General features: G+C 37.5%; 1 protein-coding gene across 1 annotated transcript; it reads right to left on the reverse strand.

Annotated features, from left to right (window-relative positions):
* Window positions 1-469: 469 nt before the first annotated feature.
* cacnb2b (calcium channel, voltage-dependent, beta 2b) lies at window positions 470-21,609 on the reverse strand (the record flags this gene model as incomplete). The annotated part of the gene is made up of 13 exons (XM_081374727.1): window positions 21,473-21,609; window positions 13,450-13,527; window positions 11,684-11,806; window positions 11,450-11,589; window positions 9,721-9,782; window positions 9,336-9,358; window positions 9,142-9,222; window positions 8,759-8,817; window positions 8,525-8,634; window positions 6,485-6,636; window positions 4,892-4,987; window positions 4,218-4,391; window positions 470-1,156 (listed from the first exon to the last, which is right to left on the reverse strand). Exons 1-13 carry the CDS (start codon window positions 21,488-21,490, stop codon window positions 470-472), a joined length of 1,803 nt encoding a protein of 600 aa, XP_081230853.1. The 5' UTR covers window positions 21,491-21,609.
* Window positions 21,610-26,419: the final 4,810 nt, after the last annotated feature.

Raw genomic sequence — 26,419 nt, forward strand, 5'->3', positions numbered from 1 at the left:
CAAATTATTTTCTTAATATTTTCATACCTGCCAGTAGTGTAGCAGCACATCCCTCAAAAGACCAATTTTACACAAAGAAACAGAAACTAAAAAAATGTTATCTTTCTCAGGGGCGAAAAACCAGTTTGCATGTGCGTTTCACAAAATTTTTGAAAAAAATGGTGTATCTGACTGACCGTTAACAACAGGGGAAATAACAAGCAAGGATGTAACCACATACTTGGGACTGGAAGGACCAAACGTGCTGAAATCATTTAAAACAAATATGGTAATCACAGGCCCGATAGCAAGAGGCACATAAAGCCAAGGAAACACAGAATTATACGAATGAAAGGCTCATAATCAAGGAAAGTTCGATTTCGACCAGAGTAGGCGATAACACAGAAGAACAGATAAAGAAAGAGAAACCATGTTGTCCTGAGTACACGGTAGCCAGCATTTAAATAGCAGCATTAAAACAACGTCCTTTTCAGTGATGAATGTACATGTCTTCAGTCCACTCCTCCGCCTCCACGCACCTGTCCCTCTCCCTGTCCCGCTCCCGTCCCTGGTAGTGATAGTGGTTGTGGTGTGGGTGAGCGTAGTGGTGTGATTGTTGGTGCGAGCGCAGCTGTATCGGCTGTCTCTGTTGCCTGTTGTGCTCGTTGTGCTCCAGCTCATAGTCCTGCTGCCCGTGGTGGGAATAATCCGGCTGAATGTCTGTGGTCCCGCCGCGGCGGTGGTGGTGATGTCGATGGTTATGGTCCTTTTGAATTGTAGTCCTGTTATGGTAGACCTCGGTTTGATCCGGGTCGCCCTCACCCGGGAGAGCGCGCCTGCTCCGGGACTCCGAAGCGTCTTTAGTGGGAAGCTGATCCACGTCGGTGGGCTGCTGCTGGCGCGCGTGGTGCTGGTGTTTGTTGTGGGGCTCGGTCGGTCGGCTGGTGCTGGAGCGGTGGTGATGATGATGATGGTGGTGATGGTGATGGCTGCGTCTCTTTGGCTCGCTACGAAGGAGCCTCTCCTCCTCCTCAGCCTCCTCCAGCACTTCCTCTTCTTCTTCCTCCTCCTCCTCCTCCTCCTCTCTCGTCTCTTGAGCCTGGGGTAGATGTTCCTGCTGGTTCTCTTGATGTCCTTTTCTCTTGGTGGCGGCAGTCTTCTTGCTTTTCGGTTCGTCCTGTATATGGGATACATCAAATGAAAAATGAGTCATTCAATCAAATGAGTTTTGTGGATTTTAGACAGCTTTGAGGCCATTTAGAAAAAAAAAAAAACAGACCAAAACAGTCATTGTACCATTCATTTTCTCCACTGAGGAATTTTGGAGATTTTTAACGATAACATTTAAACTGACACACCTATTGTGAGGTACAAGGTTGTGTACCTCACTAAGTACCCCACTAAGTACTTACTAAGTACTAAATACACCAGTCAGCATTATTTAAAATTATTTTAAAATAATCATGTTGAACTGTGGAATTCCTGGTGAAAACCTACATTATCGTTGATTCTACAATGAAATCTCCACCAATTAAAGAATCGAAACTAGCAAATTGTGCCATTTTAGTACCAGTCCACTACCATGAAGGACTGAGAATGTCTGATTTTGCTTCCTATCAAAGTTTGTAATGTTGGGATTCATCTTGTACTGTAGCTGGTTGGTTTGATTCCTGGTTTATATATCTTTCTGCACTCTATATTAATGACTCATCCTTCACTACACAGATTTTTTCCAATCAGATGCTTTCTAGAATTGAAGCAACGGACAGGAACAGAAGAATACAGTAGAGCATGGAACTAGCAATGCCAAAGTCATGGGTTTGATTCCCAGGGGATACAAGAACTGATCAAATGTGTAACTTTAAAGCAGTGTAAGTCACTTAGGATAGAAGTGTCTACCAAGCAGTGTTGGGGAAAGCTACTATTAGTAATGCGTTACAATATTATGTTACTCCCTAAAAAAGCAATCATACAGGCCTACAAGTAAAAAAAAAATTCAGACACCACCAACTAGTCGTTTATTGAAATATGTAGTAGTTCCTAGGTAAACCCTCATGTAAAAAAACAAATAATAGCCTAATTAAAAGTACAAGTAAGCAACTGCTTGATTAGTCTGGTGCAAAGACACTAAACTACAAAAATGGCACTATACTATAAAGTTTACTTAAAAAGCTATTACTAATACGGAAAAGTAGAACAAACTAGTAGGTACTGACACTAAAGGCATTTTACCTCAGAGACCACCATCTCACTCACCGAAGGTCCTTTAAGCTCAAGTCTTCTTTAAATGTCCAAGAGAGTTTAGTAAGAGGTAGGGAGGAAATTAAAAATGTCACAGAATGACACACCACTACGCAAAATTTCAGTCTCTATGAAGCCTGCAGATGCTTTCAAGCAGTCATAAATTAGGACTTGCACAGTAGAAAGAAGAAGTAAACAAAATCTAATAAAATATACTAGAATGTGCATAAAAAACAGAGAGACATTAATTCAAATAGTAATATAAATTAGTACTAAAAATGAAGTATACAAAAACATACAACACTGTCACTGAGGAGCATACTTGAGATGAAATATTAGATATGTGATGTGTGAGGAAAATAAAGAAAATGGTCTGTAATGTTTCAATTATGTATTTGGGAAATTATGTGAAAATTATGAAAATATTATTTAATTGTGTGTATTTATGATACATAAAAAAGCTAGCAATGAGATAAGCCTTTAAAGGGGTCATATAATGGTACATGCACTTTTACAAGTTGATTGTACTGAAATGTGTGTTGGCAGTGCCTGTACACAACCATCAGAAAATGATAAAAAATCCATCCAGTGTTTTTTTTTAATCTTCTTATATGTTTCCTCCTCTCCTGAATCAAGCTGTTCGATTTTGTGACGTCACAAAATCAACGCCCCTCCCACAATGGTTGATTGACAGCAGCGTTTCAACACAGACCCGCCCTCGCGCCCTCGTAAGCGAGCTGTGAATCATAGCCCGCGCCAAGCGGCGCGTTCATTGCTGATAGCTGGAGCACTGAGTAGAATGGTCTCGATTGTGGTGTTCTTGGGTGTAATAACGAACACAGCAGTCATGTTGATGTTCCTAAATCCGAACTGCTGAAGACAAGTGGCTGAGTTTGTTTTCGAAGGGAATTCCCCGCGATCAACGTCAATGCTTTTTTATGTTTGCGCGAATCATTTCACCAGACTGCTTTACAAACGAGGATCAGTAAAAAGCTGGTTTTGCTAAGAAGCTGCTCCTGAAAAAAGGATCGGTACCAACTATTCGTGTTCCTGCTGAACCTCCAGAAGAAGTGAGTGAGTGTAACGTTTTATTAACCTTTATATTAATCTTTGCAAATCACTTGCTGCACGCTTCACGATGAATGCGGCTATTTTTACACTCAGGTACATTACGGCATGTTTTGTATGTATGACGTTCTCAATATAATTCATAATCCCATGTTTATAATAAACAAGGCGTTATGGTTATTGTGTTACAAACGGTGTACGCACAGAACAGAGGGGTGGGGTGAGCAAAGCTCATTATCATTTAAAGACACATGCACTCAAACGGCGTGCTGAAAACAGAGCTGTTTTTGACCAGGTAAAATTAATGTTTTCTTACAATACTAATGAGAATTTTTAATTAAAGTATATTACAAACTTTTAATTTAGACCCTAAATAATCATATTAGCTTGTACAAAAATGACATTATATGACCCCTTTAAATGAGATAAGACAAAGAAGTTGGACATTTTATTACAGAACGCTACACAATACATAATGGGAAATGTGGTAGAATTTACACTCTTATGAATATATGTATGCTACCTTTCTAAAGTTTGGGGTCAGCTGTATCTTTTTTTCTTTAAAATGAATGCTTTTTAATTTAGCTAGGTCATTAAATTGATCAAAAGTGACAGTACAGACATTTGTAATGTTACAAAATATTTCTATTTAAAAAAATGATGTTCTTTTGAACTTTCTGTTCATCAAAATAATTCCACAAAAATATCAAGCAGCACAACTGTTTGAAATTTTTCTTGAACACCAAATCAGCATATTCAGAATGATTTCTGAAGGATCATGTGACACTGAAGACATTTTAAAATGTAACGTATTTCTGTGATGGCAAAATTTTTCAGCATCATTATAGAAATCCGTAGGCTCTATCTGTACAGTAAATGTTCGATCTCAGTACTTCATCTCCTGTTTTTCCTCAGAGTGTGTCCAGTACCTTAGCAGGTGTGGGGCTGGTGGGGAGTGTGTTTTCTGCCAGTTTCTCCAGCATGGGGTTGGGAGGTTCCATTTCAGGAGGGTGTGTGGCTCTCCAGTAGGCCTCCAGGTAATCAGCGATGTGTTCACAGGCATCTGACAGCTGGTTCTCATCCAAGATGACATCGAACAGCTCCTGTGAGAGAGACCAGTGGTGACGTCACAACAAGCGTAAGTATAAGTGACAGTGAAATGAAGCCAGTAGCACTGCAGGGAGGCTAATTTATGTAAACGACTGCCTTGGGTGCTTTGCAACATGATGCAGCATAAAAATAACAGTCTCTTGATAATCAGATCAGTTTGTGATTAGGCCCTCCAGCTAGACTTGAATTATAAATAAGGGCAGTGTTAAAAGGAGGCCATCAAAGAGGTTTGAAATTTGGGTGTTCATATTGATTTTCTAAAAGTACGGACTCTAAGTTTGTTAGAAGTTATATCAAGAGCATAACAGGGTGACATTTTGTTTCACGATTAATCGACTACTCTGCCTAAAACGTTGTTAACTAATCCACAAGAAAATAGAGCTTATCATGAAGATTTTCCAAATCCTCCCTATGGGACATTCTGTAAAGTTCAGAGGGCTGGATTTTAGCAAAGAGCATCTATCGTATTTAAGTATACGGATGGCACACTTACATTAGGACACTGGGCCAGTTTGTCTGCGGCCACCATCTGGACGTTCAAATGTTTAGTCTGAGATTTGCCCCTTGTCTTTATCAGTCTTGTGAGAACCTGAGCAGCAGATGAAAAGAGGAAGGAAAAAGGGACAGGAAGGATGAGTGGGAGGCATAGGGGGTGAAAGTACACTGGACGTTAGGTCATATTGGGTCACAAGAGAAAGGTTAGTGTTTTTGTGCAATTGGTCTTCTCTCAAAGAAGCGTTTCCTGTGTGAATGTATTAGCTACACATTCAAATGCTTCTGGACAGTTAATGAAATGTTTTTTGTAGCCTAGTGACAGACATATAGATCTTATTCATATGACAGATATTTATCATTTTGAACAATGTCGTGCACTTTGAAAGGAAATAAATAAGAAGACAGGTGGTTATCAGAAAAACGACAGGTTTATCAAACAAGCTGATATATAGTACCAGATCAGATCTCGCTGTACTGGCAGAATGATCTTGTTTCTGCCTCCTAGTGGCGTAAATTCATTTTTATTCCATTGTAAAACTAACTGAATTCTTGAACATGTTAGCAAACATGGCATTTTTGAGCATTTTCTCAAACTAGGGAAATGACAGAAACCAGCTAGAACTGGTTGGTATACTGAATTAAAGCTTTCTGATGACTATCTATGACTAGGTATTTAATGGATGACTTTGATGGAAGTATTGAACATTATTTATTTCATAATAAGAGTTGAACATAATACTTCACACTGAATAAGTCCTGTTTTGCCATTTAACCCTTTAAAACATAAAATAAATTGTTTTACAGATTATTACTGCAGAATGTGGTGCATCTTCATGCAGTGGGAACTAATAACCAATACAATCATATTCATACATGTTCATTTAATTTCATACAAATTAAATGAACAATATATATTAGAAACATTTATATATATATATATATATATATATATATATATATATATATATATTCAATCACCCAAATCTTACTAACAGATCAAAAGTGACACAAAATACTTATTTTTCATATAAATGCTGTTCTTGTGTACTTTTTAACAAAGAATCCCAAAATTCAGCTTTGCCATCACAGGAATAAAGTATTATTATTATAAATTATCATCAAATAAATTCAGACTGGATAAGCATGAGAGAATTTGGTAACACTTTAGGTTTCATTTGTTAACATTAGTTAACTACATTAGTTAACATGAACTAACAATGAACAATACTTCTACAGCATTATTAATCTTAGTTGATGTTCATTTTAACATTTATTAATACATTTTTAAAATTCAAAAGTTCTATTTGTTAACAGTTAATGCACTGTGAACTAACATGAACAAACAATTAACTATTTTTATTAATATTAAGATTAATGAATGTTGTAAGAAATACGTTGATCACTGTTAGTTAATGTTAGTTAATACACAAACTAATGTTAACAAATGAGACCTTATTGTAAAGTGTTACCAAGAATTCTTTTTAAAAACACATTATACAAAATCTTACCGACCCCACATTTTTAAACGGCAGTATCTGTTTCATCAGTAAGCAAATGATTATTGTGAGAATGTTTGAGCATAATTTCAGACCTTAGGTGATGAAATCTTGACATACACCAGGATAGGGGCCAAGGAGGTCTTGCTTAGTTGGATAGGGTGGTTAATGGTGTCGGCATCCAGAACCACAAGCTGAAGGCTGCGTGCTAACTCAAAAATCCTCTCAACCTCTCCTTGGATTTGGGCTGTAGGGACAGATAAAAGAAATAAATGAGGCGAGTCGTCAACCTAAAAAATCCTTATAACATCTTCAAAAAATATTATTCTATCAAAGTACAAAATCTGAACAATCAAATCTGCTGAATTGCAGCCAAAATGACTTAAAATGGAATGGAATGAAATGGGAAGCTTTTTTATGTCCAGTTCCACTAATACAAGTAAAAAAAAAAAAAAATCATTTCATGGTGACTTTTTGCACCATTTCATTAAGTTTTAGAACTGAAAAAAAGCGTACGGTGAAAGTCCCATCTTTAAAACTAAACACATTCCATACTCAGGTCATGCAATATGTTTTTGAAAATAGAGATGATCAAAATATGCTGACAGAACAGTTCCTCATCCACAGGAAGTAACAGAACAATGAAGGTTTAAAACTTGCTCTTTGCTCCAAATTGAGCAAACTTTAGTGATAAAAAAACATCACAAGTAAGTTCAAAATCCGCTCACATGGTGCTCAACATTATCTTTCACAACCACACTGCAAAAATAATTTTCTTAATCAGTAGTTTTATATTGTTTTCCAGTAAAAATGTAAAAAAAAATCTTAAAACAAGATTTATTTATTATTTATTTTCTTTTTTAAACGTAAATCATGAGGGGAAAAATCTTTAAGTCTTATCTGACATGATTTATATCTTGTTTTAAAGATGTTTAGATATTTTTTCAGAAAAACAAGAAAAAAATACTTAAGCAGCGCAAAACATACTCATACACATACACTGAATACTTTGGCTTGCATTTATTTGACCAAAAAAAATTATGCACAAATTATGGAATTGTGTGGTGTCTAACACAAGCCGAAGCTTTTAGTTGCAGTGACCTTCACTAAAAGTATCAGGGTTCTTTGACACTTATAGTGTTCTCTAAAAGAGGTAAAGCAGTTTTACACCAACAGGAATGAGTTGGGGAACATAGACAGGCTACTGCTGTAATACATACCCGCGGCATCTGAGGTAAGAGAGCAATATGAGGGACAGAGTGGAGAGAACCAGAACCAATCAGATCCTGTCAGCTAACCAAAGCTAGCTACACACCTCAGATCCACACCCACTAATGTTAAACAACTACTTAAAGTTCAGCCAAAAATGAACATTTTGTCATCATTTACTCACCCTCGAGTTATTCCAAACTTGTATGAGTTTCTTTCTTCTGCTGAACACAAAGGAAGATATTTTGAAGAATGTTGGTAACCAAGCAGTTGATGGGACCCCATTGACTTCCATAGTATTTTATTCCCCATACCATAGAAGTCAATGGGGCCCAACAACTGTTTGGTTACCCATATTCTTCAGAATATCTTCCTTTGTGTTCAGCAGAAGAAAGAAACTCATACAGGTTGGGAACAACTTGAGGGTGAGTAAATGATGACAAATTTTTCATTTTTAGTTGAACTATCCATTTAATAATTACAATGACAAGATACAACTTTTTTGTGTTGTGGGAATTGCAAGAATTTAAAAGCAGTGGGAGTTTATCTGTAAGTGGGATCTTTTTTCTTTTTTTTTACACACTGCAAAAAAATATTGAATATTTAAATATATTGTGCAGTTTTGCTTATCAAGTACATTTATCTTGTTTTAAAATATGAAATTATTACTTAAAATGAAGACAAAAATACTTTTTTTCGTATTTAACTATCAAGCTCTGGTCCTTTTAACTCAGCGTTAAATAGTTGGTAATTATTAATCAGCTTTATCAATACATGATCATATGCATTTGTTTGGGTGCAATGACTAAATTCTCTCTAGATTCTCTCTGATACTGATTTAGACTGAATTAATATCTCAAGTCAATACATTCAGAATATATTATGTATATGGTATGAAATGACATAAAACACCAAGCAGTGATTACCTAAACTAGAGCGGGTGTTGGAGCGATCCATTATGGCGTGCTTGCTGGGGTTGTTGAGGATCGACCGCTTGGCAAGTGCAATATCTGCCGTCACCCGGGTGATAGTTATTCTAATGATGGATTAACATGTTAGAAACAACATTCTATATGACTACACACAATTATTACAATAGCAAATATTCATTGTGATGAGTCAATTATAGTCCATTAACTCCTTGCTCATGTGTACCATACCTTCCTTCAAATCTGTGTTTTAAAAAATCAAAGAGTGCTTTTTGCATCATGTCCGTAACCTGTACATTCAAATACAAGAGAGTAAATATGCAATTATTAATAACACTTCATAAAAAAACTAAAGTGTAGGTTCAGTTACGTACACTAGAGGGCAGTACACATTTTTACATAATAAGTGTGGCATAACAGAACATTAGAACATTATTCTCTGCTATAAGATACATTATATACAATTTAAATTGAGAATGATACTTTGTTTTAAGAGTAAAATATCTGTATATGTCTGCTGAGCCACTGGGTCCTTTAAAACAGTACTGTTGAAAATCTTGGACAGTGAATGACTGAACACTGCACATATGGAGAGAGTGGCAAACGGCCCTCACCTCATAGCCCTTGAGCGAAGGGCCCATGAGCACCACAGGACGCATGGAAGGCACAACATCATATGCAGCCAGTTGCTCTCCCTGCATTTAAAGACACTTGGTGAAAATATGCTTAAATAAGCAGGCAATATATACATATATTAACATAAATGTGTATGCTGGGGTCATAATCAAAGCATTATGTATTTGCTCACCGATTTCTTCTTCACTTGCTGAACTAAAGGTAAACATTTAGAAAAATGTGAAATTTAATTACACACACAGACACATAAAATGATAACATTATTTATGTTCCACATACATGTTGAAATCCCAGTTTAGTAGATGATAACAATTTAGCAATGACAAACATTCTAAATTCAGTAATTTGTCTAATTGTTAATAAATACTGCAAATAATAATAGGAACTATACGGTTATCCGGACCACACCTATTTGGGTAGGGTGGGTAGGGTTAGGGTTAGGGTTAGGTTAACCGTATAGTACATTTACGTGTGGTCACGTGTGGTCTGGATAACCGTATAGTACCTAATAATACACCATGTAAATAAATAAACAAAGAAAGAAATAATAAGTGCACCTGTTGGAGGTGGAGCCGTTTTCTTTGCATTCAAATCATCTTTGCCAGCACTAGCCGCTTTACTGTGAAAAAAAAAAAAAAAAAACATTCATAATGAATGTTGGAGCAATTTATGTACATTTAAAGGTATAGCGGAGGATCTTTCTGAATTTTAGATAAGACCCGCCCTCTCCACTTTTTGAAAAGTTTGATTGATTCACCAGAATGATTGACAATTAGGAGGACCAATAGTATAGGTGATCCACCCGGAAGTAAAAAATCCTCTGCTATACCTTTAAGGCTGCTTTCACACTAGCACTTTTGGTGCACATTCGGGTTCGATTGTCATCAGTGTTTGGTTCATCTGGATGATGTTAACGGGTTAGTTCACCCAAAAATGAAAATTCTGTCAGTAATCACTGACCCTCATGTTGTTCCAACCCGTAAGATTTTCGTTCATCTTCGGAACACAAATTAAGATATTTTTTTTATTAAATCTGAGAGCGGTCTCACTCCTCCATGGCTTCTCTGTAATTAAAACTTGCTGGCCCATAAAGTTAGTGAAGACAATGCTTAAAATAATCCAAGTGACTACAGTGGCTCAACCATAAGTTTATCAAGCGATAATGAGCGTACAACCCAGAAGCGCTGCCCTGTTACACTACATGAGGCCCACACAGAAGAAAATGAATAGTTGAATAAAGTCGTTATTTTTGTTTGTTTTGTGGGCACAAAAAGTATTCTCGTCGCTTGATAAACTTGTGGTTGAGCCACTGTAGTCACTTTAAACATTGTCTTCACTAATTTTCTGGGTCGGCAAGTTTCAATTACAGAGAAGCCTATGGAGGAGTGAGACCGCTCTCAGATTTAATCAAAAATATCTTAATTTGTTTTCCGAAGATGAACGGAAGTCTTATGGGGTTGGAACAACATGAGGGTGAGTAATTACTGACAGAATTTAGATTTTTGGGTGAACTAACCATTTAACAGTTTTCCGAGCTTGGGTGCGACGTACCCGCGAACCGCACCCGTGTCCGCATAAAAAGGGGTACGGTTCACTGCTGATATGAACGCAATTGTACTAAATCGCGAAAATGAACCGACATCTCATGACATATGATTTTATAAAACTGTGTTTAAAGGGGTCCTACTATGCCCTTTTAAGAAGTCTTGATTTTGTTTTGGGGTGTACTAGAATACATTCATGCTTGATTGTTCAAAAAACGCATTATTTTTCACATATTTTACATTATTACAGCACCTCTCTCCTCAAGCCCCTCCTTCCGAAATACGAAATGTGCTGTGCATTTGTCGGCCGCATACATCATAAAGGATGTCTTTTTTCAGAACAGTAACAATCATAAAATTGACTGTTATTCCTAGCAAAGCGTAAATTGTTGTAGTTTCTTAATGACTTTGGAATGTAGTGGTCAGTTTAACGTTACTGAAATGAAGCAGCCTCAATGACGTATGCGGCCCTCCGGAGGACGCAGCCTTCGAAATGAGACACAGCTAATGTATATCTCATGTCTGCGCGCCTTCAGCTGAAATGGACTGCCGCGTTTTTAAAAACATTTGCAGTACATTTGTGGCAGATAGACGCAAGTGCCTTTATGTGCTTTGAAAACAAAACTCGAGTTCATACCAGGCAATTGTGTGAAAGCACCCTAAATGTCTGATTCATTCATGCAATAAGATAACAAAGATACAACATTAAGACCCCACACTGCTTTAAATGAGTTTTGTTTACTTGGCCAGCGCTTTGGCGGCCTTCCTGGCCTGCACCTCTCTCCTGATCAGAATCGTCTCCAGGTTCACTGGGCTGGGGATAAAACCAACCTCTCCCCCTTCCTTTACAGGCCGTCCAATCCACCAGTCATTATTAAACTTCTGTAAAAACCAACAACAAAACAATACCATATATTAAAAATGATTTGATTTACTTAATGTAATGATTATGCAGGTGATCTGTGAACACACTAACCTCTTTGATATGTAGGAAGTCTTTTGCTTCAAAGGAAACCCCATGCCCTGGTATGGGGACGTTGTCATCATCTGCAGGAGTGTACGTGAAGTTTGTGCGAACGGCGAAAGCAACCGGCTTATACTGAATAATAGCAACAAAAAGGTAAGACTCTACATTTTGAAAAAACACATGAATGTGACAAATTTCCATCAGGATCCTTTGTGAGCATATGAACTGCTGTAACTGCTGGTGTAAAAAAAATCTCACTGCGTAGTTCTAACATGTATGGGTGATAATATTTATGAATCTGTCACTGAGGTTGTGTATGCGTAAGCGTGTGAATGGCAGATACTTTGAGAAGGGTGCTGGAACTGGAAACACTGCTGATTTGAAAAACGGCACATGTGCTGCATTGCCCCGAGCAAGTTACTAATAATAGCTTTCATCCATTTACCTTCAAACCAATTGCAATGCACAAATTCATTCTTGAAGAGCTCCATATCAGCCCAGTGAAGGGCAATGCAGTCTAATGGCAGCTACATGAGGCTTGAGGACAGGTCGGGTTTGAATAGATATGATGAGACTGAATGTACATGAGATCATTGTAATTCAGTCTGCACAGCTCTATAACTTGTCCTTCAAGTGCTGTAAAATTTATGTATAATGTATGTATAATTTATATGGAGTGCAGCAGGGTAAGCAACATGCGAACATACAATCAGATCTGATTCGTCCATATTTACTAACCTTTACAGTAACAGGACAAAAGGACAACTGTAGGATTGTGTGTTAGCAACTGAGATTTTGTGATAAACAGTTGGTTTGTTTGGGTAGTGATTGCCAGCTAGGGTTGTGTGTAAAAAATGTGAGAATTCAGTTTTGGGGATTTCAATTTTGCTTTGTTAAACCTATAAAACTAAAATTTAAATTAAAATATGCAAGGATTTTAGGATAAAAAATTGTAAATATATATAATCACAATCTCATGCTTTTTTGGTTGTGTATTTATTTCATATTTATTATTTTTGAGAATGTCTTAACAAGAAAATCTGGTATAAATAAAAACATTTAATTAAAGGATTATTTGAGCCTTACTAAGACACAATCAATGTATATTATTTCTATCTTAAAAAAAAAAAAAAAAAAACAATGCTCCAATGCCAATATATATAAAATTACTCTGTGCCATAACAAAATAATAAATTAATCAAACTAAATATGAATTCATTATATTATAATTTGGCATTTGATTTAAAAGTGAGTGAAATGTCAGCTCAATGGCAGTCTGGCTGTTTATAGGCTGGTTTTTCTGTGGGAGATGGCGGACTGAAGCAGGACGTGATGCTGTCTGCTCAGTACCTTAATTAAAAAGGACCTCAGGGCGCTCATTCGCACAGGCAGGGGGTTTCATTCAGTTTTTAAAGCCTAGCTAAACTGGACCGCTGATTTGTCGTTGCTCATTTTCAATTTGCTATGGTGCTTCTTATCAGTTTTTGGACTGTGTAACGAATCAGGAGAAAAGGTACAAGTGATTTGCGTTTGTCAGTTGTGTGTAGACCATTGATTTGGTAGAGTACAAGATTTAACACTGATGCGCTTTATCAACCAGGGCATTTGCTAATTAGCTTTTTCGACACAGCTACCTTGTTACTTTGACAGAGGAAAAAGAGCCGTGCAAAATTTATGAGCACATCTTAAAAAACGTGATATATTTCCGTCCTTGTGGCCAACGTCACTGGTAGCAGGAAATGAGCAGCCGAGAGAATTATGGAGTTGCAATTTACCTTGGCCTTGTCAAGCTGGACTTGTGCATTCTTCTCCTTCTCCTCAGTGGCCCCTGTGTCCTGACGTTCCGCCGAACCCTACCACAGTCAAACAAGAGTAAAAACGACCATTATTATTATTATTATTACTACATACAGGCTCACTCTCTTTTACAAGGAATTTCTCTCCATTCTGTCTCATTTTAAGCAGCAAGCAAGCACTTGCCTGTGCACATAGTGTCGAATGTAACACTCAGGAGAATTATGCTGAAACTATGCCGTCTTTGATTATAAAATAAAATGAGGCATATGCTCTGATATATGTTGTTTTCAGTAGAGATCACTCCACTATATAATGACAGTGCCATCAAAGATGCCAAGATTTCTCCTTCAAGGCTCCTTCATTAAATTTTATTAGCTACTCCTCACAAAGGGCACTGTTCAAAGTCAATGTCAGGCAATGAGAACTCAGAGTAAAACCGTTTAGCTCTGTCAAATTGAGCTTGTAAATTGACATGAGCATAATACTCCCAATTATTTTTTAACACTAATATGGCAAAGTGCTACCACAACACAAAGACTGGGTTTATAAAATTCCATAACATAAATGTCCATAATGTTTTCAATCCAGTGATGTGAAAATAAGTTATGATACTAAATCTTTTATAAGTCCTGCTGACCACATGGAAGGGATTGATATTACATAATATATTACATGGCACCTTCACAAGTTGTTTATGAAAAAACAAAGCTGTAGAAATGTGAATTCATCATCACATTGTCTCCTACAATAGGTTTACATGCATCCAAGGTAAAAAAAACACTTTAATTTTCTCATAATATACATTGCACATCACCTCTTTCTCACAGTGTCTGGAACGGTTCAATCATGGGTCCAGTCTCTCTAAACCCCTCCTTTCTGAGAGCCTACTCTGCTCTGATTGGTCAGATAGTCCAGTCTGTTGTGATTGGTTGACCAATGACAGCCTGTGCCTGAAGCAAAACGCCCATTTCCATATCTGAATTTCAGCTCCAGAAGCTTCCTCGGCACTTGTATACACAGTGATACGAACAGTGACAAGTCCTCATCCAAGTGCATGCAAAGTGAATTTGCTTAGCCTATACAGCGCCGAAAACAGCATCATCTCAACACAAACCAAATTCTTTCAGGCCTCAGCTACAACAACAGTGTTTGAGGGCGGGTCAAAGTAGACATTGTTTGCGAGCAGACAATGAGGCTGGCATTATGCAAATTTGTAACAAACCAGGTTTGAATAGGAAGTATGACTCGAATTACTGACAACACTTCCAGACAGTTCAGAATCAGTTCTTTCTTTTGGGAGACTATAACTCCATTTATCGTGCATTTTGATCTTTGAAACTTTGCAGACCTTTTACATTCACAAAAAGCTATATTACACACTACAGGAAAGCTAATATCCGAAAAAGCATAACAGGGGCACTTTAATTTTTCCTAACCTACTTCTTGTATTCTACATGTCTTTAATCAGAATATTTGTTTAAGCAAAAACTGCAAAAAAATATTATGACTATATATAAATATTCAATCCTCTAGCCTAATTATCTTGGTTAACTTTAGCATATTATGTCACTAGATGTGCATATGAGAATAACATTTTAGATACTCTAAGAATCAGTCCATTTCTAGAATAAGCGTGAAAATTTTAAGTTGAAAACAGTTTCACAATGTCAGCAAAAGTCATGATGAACCTCACTCTAGCACACTCTCCCAAAGGCACACCTACACATGCTCACATGCACACCAACATGCTGACAGTAATGGCACAGTGACAAGCCCCTCGAGAGATGCTGGTGCTGCGCAGTCTGACAACGTCATATTGACCTTAATATAAGGCTGATAACCTTGCTGACAAGACCAGCAATACTGGTCACCAGCATGTGTTGCGTTTTGGACGCTGGAGTGCTGATAAACAGCATGCCTATACCATTTTACAAGCTAGACCAGCACCAAACCAGCCTGATCCAGCATGGAAATTCATGCTTTTGTAAATCAGTGTCTTCTTTAGGGAAAGGAGGACAAAATGAGATTGCACATGAAATGATCACATCAAAGCAAAATGTTAATTAAAGTTGCAAGTGGTGTAAGTGTTTCATAAAGTCTGTAATGTGAACTTGAATGTTATTATTAATGAATATTGTGAGTGTTTAAAACAAACAGGCTTGGATAAACTGACTCAAGGGCATGCAGCAGCTGGAAGATATGAGGCTAATTAACAGAGAAGGTGGTGAAACAAGATTGAGAAAAGGAGTGAATAAAATAAGGAATTGAGGAGACTGGGATAATTGGGTTCCCATAGGCACAGTCATGTAGAGGTGCTCACTTTTGTTTACTCGTGTTTGCCATAGACATCTGTTCACGCAGTGCCGCCTCTCCTGCAAGTCAATGTCATGGAGAGAGCAGTACAAAACGCTGCTGAATTATTAACCAATGCCACGCTCACTAAGATGCTCTTTTCCAACCACAGAGTTTAGTGGGGATTCGAATCATTAAAGTGTGATGCCTCTCTACAATACTGAAAGGGAATAGCTGATTTTTCTGAGCCAGCGATCAGACCGTCTCTTTTCTATCTAGTCATTGTTCAAGGTACTGCCATGTTATGCAAAAAAAATCTACAAAGCAACTGCAGAGAAATTTTGTGACGAGAACTTTTTTGGACACCAAACTCTAGACTTCAGTGTTCCTTTATCTTCATAGGTACATTACAGATGGGCTTGTGATTGATTTATTATTCCAAAACCAAATTAACAACCAACAAATTGAATGGCAGCAAGCCAAATTTGAATTCCCTCATCTGACCTACAGTGGCATTTAGTGTTATTCCTCTTTGGAGAACTAATGGTTGCCATTAAACAAACCAAACCAAATGTACTATTGCACAAAGAGAACAGACTGTATAATTTTAATTATTTATTTTAATGTATTATTTAAGTAATGTCTTTGCCATGACGCTTTGAACAAACTCTGAGAGACTAGACCGTTTTCAATATCAAGTCAGAATTTTGACTAGGCTGCTCCAAAAAAAAATATTCTTTTAAACAGTTTAGAGCTGATTTTGTGTTTTAGGTCATTGTCCTGCTGCATCACCCAAATAGGCTTTAGATTCAGCTCATGCACAGATGGTTAGACAATCTCTTTAAGTGTCTGACATGTTGCAAATTATCCAGTTCTTAATGTAGCAAAACATGCACTAGCAGTCTACCGATAATATGATTTTGTTACAGTAACAGTGGAATGATGCACTCACTTTACATCAGGAAGACCTGCATCCTCCAAAGAGTTCCATGCTTAGTTTTCACAGGGCCAATATTGGTAATTAATTATAGTAATTATAATAATTTAGAAACTGTTATTTGTATTTTCACAGGTGTCTATTGTCTACAAATATAAAATTGTATATGATGTTATTTCTACATTCTTTGAGAAAACTTACACTAAAAAGGAAATTGGTGAACTACTTTTCCCACAAGACTAATAAAAAGAAAATGAATTTAAAAAAATTTTCAGACCAGAACGAAAATGTGTAATTTCTTGACAAATATTCACAGATTGCAATAAAAAGTATGTTGGTAGTTTTAGGGCATCATCAATAAAATATCAAAAGAGTGCTGCTAAGTGGTGCACTTTTTAAATTAGAGGACAAATAACACTTAGTGAGCCCAGTGTGGCCAACTAACTTAATATTCAACATTATTGATCTAAATGCATTGACACTATGTTATGAGAACTGAACTGAGCTGGAAGATGATATCACTGTTTTCTCTCATTTCTAAATTTATAACTAATGATTTTTACAACTGGAATGAATCAACACTGAACTTACTTATGCTGGACAATGACAGTATTTTCTTCTAGATCTGCTGTACACCCGAAACAAACTTTGTTGCATTATTTTCCTGTTTTCACTGAATCTGTATTGTAAAAAGCGCTATATAAATAAAGGTGACTTGACTTGACTTAATGTAAATTCCTTCTACACCTTTTATAATACTTGACTGATTGAACAGACCTGACAGTCATCATTTGCATTACTGTATTTGAACTAAATAATACATTTTCTAAGACACTAAGTCACAGCACTGTATCTTAAAGAAAATTCAGTGATTGTCTGAATGGCACATACTCAAACATGGCAAAGAAAATTAGTCCAAACACACTGGGTCAGCAAATTATTGCTGAAAATAGAGATCAAAGGAGAGATTACCAATTATTGCCACTGGTTTTATAGTATTATTATTAGAGTATTATTAACTTCCAAACAAGTATGACACCTTATAAAAAAATTTTTTTTAAAGCTACAATTAATGCAATTGGATGAAAATTTCAATTCCAAACATTTACTATAAACGTAATTCAGATTGAGGATATTATGAAATACAAATGAGGAAAATTCCTTCTATCAGTATTTTATCAATGCAACCAAGGACTGTGTGTGTGCCTGCATTAAAAGCTTGTAAGGGAAAGAGGTGAGAACAGACGTTGCTATGGAAACCTCAAGAAAAGGAAATGTGCTAGCTATGCAGTAAATTTCTTATGAGGTGCATGACTTTTAAAATCTAGATTTAGTACAATATATTGTTCTAATCATTAAAACAAGTAGTAATGAAAGGGTTTTTTAATTCATACAAACAACTTAATTAATTGTGTTGTGTTTTTTAATAATTAGGAGATTGTGATTAATAGCCACAAGTACGTAAAAGTCTCACATAGTGGATTTTGTTTAGTCTAGTGCTATAATGGTTTGAGTCCTAGGCCGAACTCCAACATCCACCTACTGCAACCTGTGTGAATCCTGCTACCGCACCACAGAACATGTCATAAGATTTGGGTCAGATCCATTTAGTGAGTCAGCACCTTTTGCTTCAACACTGGGAGTACAGCGGGAGCCACAAATGCAGTGAAAAATATTCTCTCTGAAAAATGACTTCAGACAGTAACACTATATGCTTTATTACAACTGAGAGTTTAATTAAATATATTAAAAGCTAAGTTCAGCCTCAGGTGAATGTATGGGTGAGGATTTCCTGAGCTCTGAGTAGAAAAAACTGAGGACAAATCTGTGGATGGTGGAGCAGCACACTTTCTTATTCGAAACTGAGTCCTAATCTAATTAAGACTATAAGATTAAGATTTCCTGACTGTTGCTAAATGAGCTCTGGCAGGTCGCCCAGGTATTCAACTGATCTGTATTCATTGCTATGCCAAATGTTACTGTTTGTGCACTATAAAGTAATGACTGTATAGATTTTTTTTACAATTTATACTTGTAATTTGTAAGTAAGTGATGCTATCATCAAGAAATAGATAGATAAACATGTAAGTACAGTGAAGAATGTCTTATCAATTTTATAATCCTGTAATACTAGAAGTGGCACCTCTCCACTTTAAATAACACACAATATATCATAGTACGAAAAAGGCTCTGCTAGATTAACTGGTCGCTGTGGTAAATGATAAGAAGTATTTATCACATTTATCAGTTTTAAGAGATGATTTTAGAGTTTTCCTATAGAAAACACTGCATATTACCAAAGCATTCAATAACACTCCCTTCAAAGACATATCAAATGTTAAATAAAACAGAAACTAAGGCTTTTTTTGACTCAATCCCATTGATAATGTTTTACCCTGGTGGACAATGAAAATGTCAACCTGTATTTTTATATCATCTTAAAGCGATGTCACGCGTTTTTTAGGCCAAAACATTTTTTTTCACATTCAGCAAACATCTCCTCACTATCCGCTAGCTGCCTTTCCCCTGAACACACTATAAAAAAACGCGGTCTCTGTAGACACCCCAGTGCTCCACAAACGGCAAGAAAAACAAACTGGCCCAGCCTGGACAACGAAACATAACAAACAGTGTTCCAGCCAATAACCGACAGGAATGATTTGGGGGGTTAGTGTGCGTGCACATGAAGGGGGGTGTGGGGAGTGGAGGAGAGAGAAGCATGAGGAGGGAAGTTAGCTAGAGGAGAGTTGTCCTAACAACGACACACGACCAAAGAGCAAATAAAACAAATAACAAAGAATAGGGAAAAGGAGAAGGAACGCAAAGTCCCGAATTTACATCGGAAAAGTGTTCAAAAGGTGGCGAGAACTCCGCCGGCAGAAGGGCTTCCAATCCGACATTCAGGTGGCTCTGTTTTTGCTGTTTTTTCTAAATGGTTCATGACTGTTTCAGGAAGCACGGAAGGGAGGGGGAGGGGACGGGATGAGGAGGAGGGAGGGTCGAGCTAGCCTCCGTTTTGTTTGACAATACTTTGAACATCAACAAGAAGTGACGTTACCCAACATCGCTTAGAGCACCTTTTACACTAGTTAGGGGCAATGTATAGCAGGTACAGATACGGCCCGTTCTGTAGGCATACTAAACACAAAAAACAGCCCACTATGAGAACTGCGGGAGAGACGTTAGACCAATACACTCGTGGACAGTACGTCTCTCTTTCTGGCTGTTGCTCCTGGACCACATGATTGCTTCTCTGTAAGGAGATTAAGATGGCATGCGTCAATCCAGGATTTGGAGAGAAAGAGACAAATACAAACTCGTCCTGTCCAGTGGACAACACTGCAGACAGAGACAGTTTCACACGTCCTCACCAACCTGCAGCTACAAAACATGGACATTGCAACAACAAAAAATTTGTATGACTGACAAAAGTTATTGATCTTCAATTTGTTTTTCTAGTAAAAAGATCTACGAAAACAATCTACGCAAAAAAAAGGAGATTGCATGACAAGCAAAAATAAATAAGGGACTTGTTTAAGAAAATAATCTTATTGAGTTTATTTACATATTTTGCCAACGGGGTAAGAAAAATAAACTTAATTTAACATGAAATCTAAAAACAAGTATCTCCTTCTTTTTATCTTGTCCACTTAATATATATTGTTTTTACACACACACACACACACACACACACACACACACACACACACACACACACACACACACACACACACACACACACACACACACACACACACACACACACACACACACACACACACACACACACATTCATTAAATTCATTAGAAACCAACAAGGGGGTTTAATGCCCCTTTGCCAGGTCAAGAGTTTCAGTTATCCAGGTGTGTGTGTGTGTGTGTGTGTGTGTGTGTGTGTGTGTGTGTGTGTGTGTGTGTGTGTGTGTGTGTGTGTGTGTGTGTGTACTAGTACAACTATCTTTGTGAGGACCAGTTTGAGTTTTAGACCATTGGAGTGAGGACAAAGAGAGTAAAGTGAGGACATTTTGTCCGGCCCTCACTTTCTGAGACCCCTTTAAAGGCCTGTTTGAGGGTCAAGACTTGGTTTTAGGGATAAGGTTATAATTAGGTAAAGGGTAGGTTTAGGGTAAGGGTTCGGGTTAGGCACTTACTTAGTTGTGATGGGTAAGGTTAGGGTAAGCGGCTGCATTGTGTCAATGAATGTCCTCATGAAGATAGATGTACAAGAATGTGAGTGTGTGTGTGTGCATTAGAAACAAACAAGGGGGACTAGTTTAATGCCCCTTTGCCAGGTCAAGTGTTTTAGGCATCTAGTAAAGCTGACGAGAACATGACAGTTGTCCAGGATTTCCCCCCCAAAAAATACACACAAAAACCCACACCTGTTCTATATTTAGAGATCATTTGAGAAACAGCTGAGTTTTGTAATCCTGACAATTGGAAAAGGATTACGTTTATAACACTGCTCAGCACAATTCCATCACTTTCAGCATTGCAATGATTGCGCAACCTGTCACGTGGAGGTTACATTTTCAGCACTATTTTTCTTTTGACAGAAAACATCCAGCATAGGTAGTCGTTCTGTACCCCACAACTGCTGTACACGCAGTATATTCTACGTGGTACATAAAAGCAATGATGCAGAGCAGCTCAAGCTCACATGGATTACAGCTGAAAGCAACAGATGGCACTCTCCTCGAATGACACTCTCATGTCTACCTCATCATCACTCCCTCACACACACAAATGCACTAACACAGAAGATGTTTTACCTTTTTCTTGGGTGGCATGCCCACTTGCTCGTTTTTCTTTTCGTTTCTCCACGATTAACAGCTTAAGTAATGGTCAATTTTGTGCTCTCACAGCCGAGATTGACCAACGACTGAGAAATATCCATGTACTATCCCTTTTAATCTGTTCCGTCCCAGGACAGCCAGCCAACTTTGTCAGATGAACCCTAAGCAGGTTTTACGGCATGTTTTGCGCGTTGTGAAATTCATAACGTCGCGAGCCTCAGGTTTATCTGATAGTTGTCGCAAACGATGAGGACCGAAAGTCTCTCCATGAGTGGACACACAAGCAGTGTGAGAGACTCTCGCTGTGAGTGGAGTTTGCCACACTACTCCTCCACCCTCCCCCGCTTTGAAGGGCTTTATTCCACATAGTGGCATCTGTTGCTCCAAGCACGAGCTGCAAACCCGCACGATTAGAAAAACTGATATTCTGTATATAAGGTAGGATATATATTCATAAGTACAATTCGTGGACATAACGTTTTATACATGGAGATGATAACGATGTTAAAGGGATAATGAAAATTACACCATGATTTACTCAACCTCAAGCCATCCTAGGTGTAGACATGCTTCTTTCAGACGAATACAATCGGAGTTATATATTTTTTTTAAATGTCCTGGCTCTATAATGGCAGTGAATGGCCGTTTCTGTTTTGAAGTCCATAAAAGTGCATCCATCCATGATAAAAGTACAATTTCTTCCGACAGAAGCTACACGAACGCATTGCTTCACTTCAAAAAGCCTTTTTTTAACCCCCCAGAGCAGTGTGGATTACTTTTATCATGGATGGATGCACTTTTATGGACTTCAAAACAGAAATGGCCATTCACTGCCATTATAAAGCTTGGAAGAGCCAGGATATTTTTTAATATAACTCCGTTAGTATTCGTCTGAAAGAAAGAAGAATGTCATATACACCTAGGACGGCTTGAGGGTGAGTAAATCATGGGGTAATTTTCATTTTTGGGTGAACTATCCCTTTAACCCCAAACAATCTTAACTTTACAACTAAGCTTAATCTTGCAGGCCTATTGATATCAGTGTAGCCTATTTAAAATAAGGGGTAAATTTAGGTTAATTCAGGTCCCAATTAACTAAATCATGACTTGTCAGATATGAGTTTCAAATAGCGGGGGCCGCGGGACGCGGGATTTTCGTCATGTTTTACTATATTAGGGAGTACACAAAATTGTGGTCCTCAAGAATAAAATAGTTCCAAAAGGCTACTAGCCTTCAGAATTAAATGCTTCGCGCCTTCAAGCTACACCTATTACAGGAGTTAGGCCTACTAAACGAATCAGGTTGAGTAAATGATTCAATTACAAAATTATGAAGACAATCGCTGAATTCGAAATTCCATTCTAGAACACTACTTTTACCATTTCTGCCATAACGCTATTCCAATTATTCCGGAATAATTCAGTGTTTGAGTTGTTTGAAAATTGAAAATGTTTTGGCCTAAAAAACGCGTGACATCGCTTAGAGCACCTTTAAGATGATATAAAAATACAGGAATAATTTTTTTTTTTCAGGCTTGACTGAAAGTGTTTGGAACAAATCGGATGATGGAATGATTCACTCACATTACAGTCACTTGTCGCCACCTACTGGTGAAATGATGTAACCTATAGAAAAAGGTCACTAATATATAATAATGATATTAGTAATAATAATTCCACAGTGAAAAGGCCCATTGTTCATGGACTGTAATATCAGCATAATAGATCGCCACTTGAACAATAAAATTTGACCGGAACTAACAGTTGCGTAAAACTGTTTATTGTACAAAAGTATCAAAATGTTCTTAAAATCAGATATTTTTATTCACACAACAAAACATGACAGAAAATTGGACATTTTAAATGCATAAACAACAGCAGGAGTATGATTCACCAGCATGACACATGGAGCAAACACTGGGCCAAATATTACATAGCCATTATACCAAGTAAAAGGTGAATTTGCACCAAAATACTGCAGTCTGACTGGGATATATAGCGTTTGAAAATACTGTAGACACTATTATTTTTATATACAAACAATTATAATTACTATAGACTAACATTATAGCCCACTAAATACCACTACATTTTTCTAGATGACCTATATGGCACTAATCAGATGACAGAGTATTAAAGGTGTACACCTGTGAGTAAGCAATGGTGATCCTGTGTGTGTGTGTGTGTGTGTGTGTGTGTGTGTGTGTGTGTGTGTGTGTGTGTGTGTGTGTGTGTGTGTGTGTGTGTGTGTGTGTGTGTGTGTGTGTGTGTGTGTGTGTGTGTGTGTGTGTGTGTGTGAGAGAGAGAGAGAGAGAGAGATAGAGAGAGACTCTTTTAGGATGTGCATTTCTCTTCAGTGTTTGCATATATCTTGTAAACTTGTTTTGATAGAAGTAAGGAAAAACTCTAGATAACATCCTATAAAGAAGTCAAATACAAAAAAAACAATGGGAAAGCACTAACTCAAACCTTGCAGTGGATCAGAACCATACATGCAAGACACTAAATATTGTGCCTCCAGTAATTGTTATTTTCTGTTTATATGCATACTTATCAAATATATTAGGCAATTAAATAGTCATGAAAATCATAATGGAATTGGTCATAAGTAATTCAGTTCATCAAAAGTCTTTTGATTATAATTTGTTTTATTAAAATTAACGTTCAATGCCACAAGAGTTAATGTTGATGCATTCTGTGTTCTTATAAAATGTACACATACATTAATTATTAACCAATATTTCATTCAAATGCTCGATTACTCACTGGAAATGAGTATATCTGGTTCTTTTCTTTTCTTTAGATTCTTACAAAATTACATTATCATCTAACCTAGTAAAAATGACCAAAAAAATTGTGTAGTAGCCAAGAGTATGAACAATACAACCATCCTTTTTTAATGCTTCTCTCTTTTAAATGTCATCAACCCACACACATACACGCACAAGCAGTCATGATCATTCTATGAGTCAACAGATGCATTTACTAAATTACTAGTTGACAAATCTTAGCGCGAGACACTTTTCGTCAGCCACACTAACTGAATTTCTGTGGAGTGTCCGTTGACTATAAACATGTCTGCTACATTGTCTAAGTATAGATTGCCTTAGCCTGCAATGCAATCAAAATAGGGACACAGCTCTTTGCCTGTTTATACAATTATTTTATAGACCTGCACATTTAGACATACATAAATATTACACACAATGAACATGCATTGATACTATATGCATGTGAAAGCACATGCAGTTGGATTACGCTTTTCATACACACACACACAGACAAAAACACACACACAGTGAATCTATAAGCCTCTTACAGAGGGGTGTGTGCAGTGTAAAGCCACGCTCAGTAATACACTTCTCAGAAGGGCACAACTAGGCAGACACGCACTGCTGGAGTTCCAGCCTCAGCACCTCTCTCATCTGGTCCATTCAACCTGACACACACAAACACATCCAGCTGGAAGACAAACATCTGTCTGACCTTACAATCACAGCAGAAATGATCAGCCTTTCGGTGAGAGACTGCAAAACCCTAACACACTGATCCTTCGTTCTTGGTGACAAGTGACACTTCATCCAAATATAAGAATTCTGTCATCATACCCTCATGTCATCTCAAACCTGTTTGATTATCTTCTTTCTTTCTTTAAAAAAAAAAAAACATCAGCATGCATGTTTTAACTATATCCATTCAATGAAGGTATGGGGTCCAAAAAATCTTTTTTTTTGTGTCATACAGGACCAGGTGAACTATCTTATTAAAAAGCAGAGTTCGTAAGTTTATATGAACTTTCTGAGGGATGCTGACTTTAATGATAAATCAAATTTAGTCCAGTACCAACTAGAATATCTGCCTCTTTTTCGTACCTAAAATGTTGGCTATGTAACTGTCTACTTTACAATACTCCAGAAGAGCTTATTTTGTGTTTCTGGGAGTTTTTTTTTTTTCTCAGTAATCCTTGTTCTTAACAGCATTCAGGTCACTCATTATGCCTGTTTGAAATGCGTCCTGGCATGAAAGCATCTTTCCCTGCACATCTGTTTGAATATGGCATTATAAATCAAATTTATAGGGTCTTCAGGGACCATGGAGCAATTTTTAGTCTCGCTGAGCAGCGTTCTCAAACCTCAAAGCACTTTCGCAAGATCATCGTGCTAATAATGTCAAACTAAATTATATTTTACATAAAGGCTAGTGTTGTGGGCTTTGATGGGCTGCTCCCTTTATATGCTAATGAGGACCGTGTTTTAAAAAAAAAAACAAAAAAAATTGACAGTCATTCACAATCATTATAACCACAAACTGGCCCTCACACAGTGTCAATAAAGAGCTCAGTTCCATCTAAAGCCAAATGTCCCAACGAAATCCATGTGCCTTGAATGATAATTTAGCTAGACATACACTTACAATGAACCTTAGGGCTTACCCCTTTAGTTTCAGACAGTACTCACCCAAGAGACGTTTTTATTCTTAAGAGTTCTAGGCATTTCTGCAAAGAGGAGAAGGGGAACCGGCGACTGATGCCCTCAAGTTCCAAATTCACCTCTGAGATCTGTGGCCCATTTGCGCTGGTGTCTGGTCCCACCGAAGTTAGGCTTTGATATGATACACAGTGGCCATTGGCCACCATCTACATGATGTATACAGCAACTGACATGACCATAACATGAAGAAAACTACAAAGTTTGATCTTCTTGTCTCTATCATTTTCTCCCTCCTCAGCCCCTCTGCCCGGCAATGCATTATAATACTGCATGGATATGCAACGTAACATCTGGATGATGCTCCGCCCCATAGTACTGGAGGCAGGAACTCATGAGCGGCCAATCCAGCCCACCCAACAGCTGGGAGAGGAGATTTAAAATGATATAAAGAATAAGGTGGAGCACAGGGCACGTCCTGCCCAGTGTTGTCAGA

Source organism: Scardinius erythrophthalmus (genome assembly GCF_964197995.2).
Source record: "Scardinius erythrophthalmus genome assembly, chromosome: 9".
NCBI classification, from domain to species: domain Eukaryota; kingdom Metazoa; phylum Chordata; class Actinopteri; order Cypriniformes; family Leuciscidae; genus Scardinius; species Scardinius erythrophthalmus.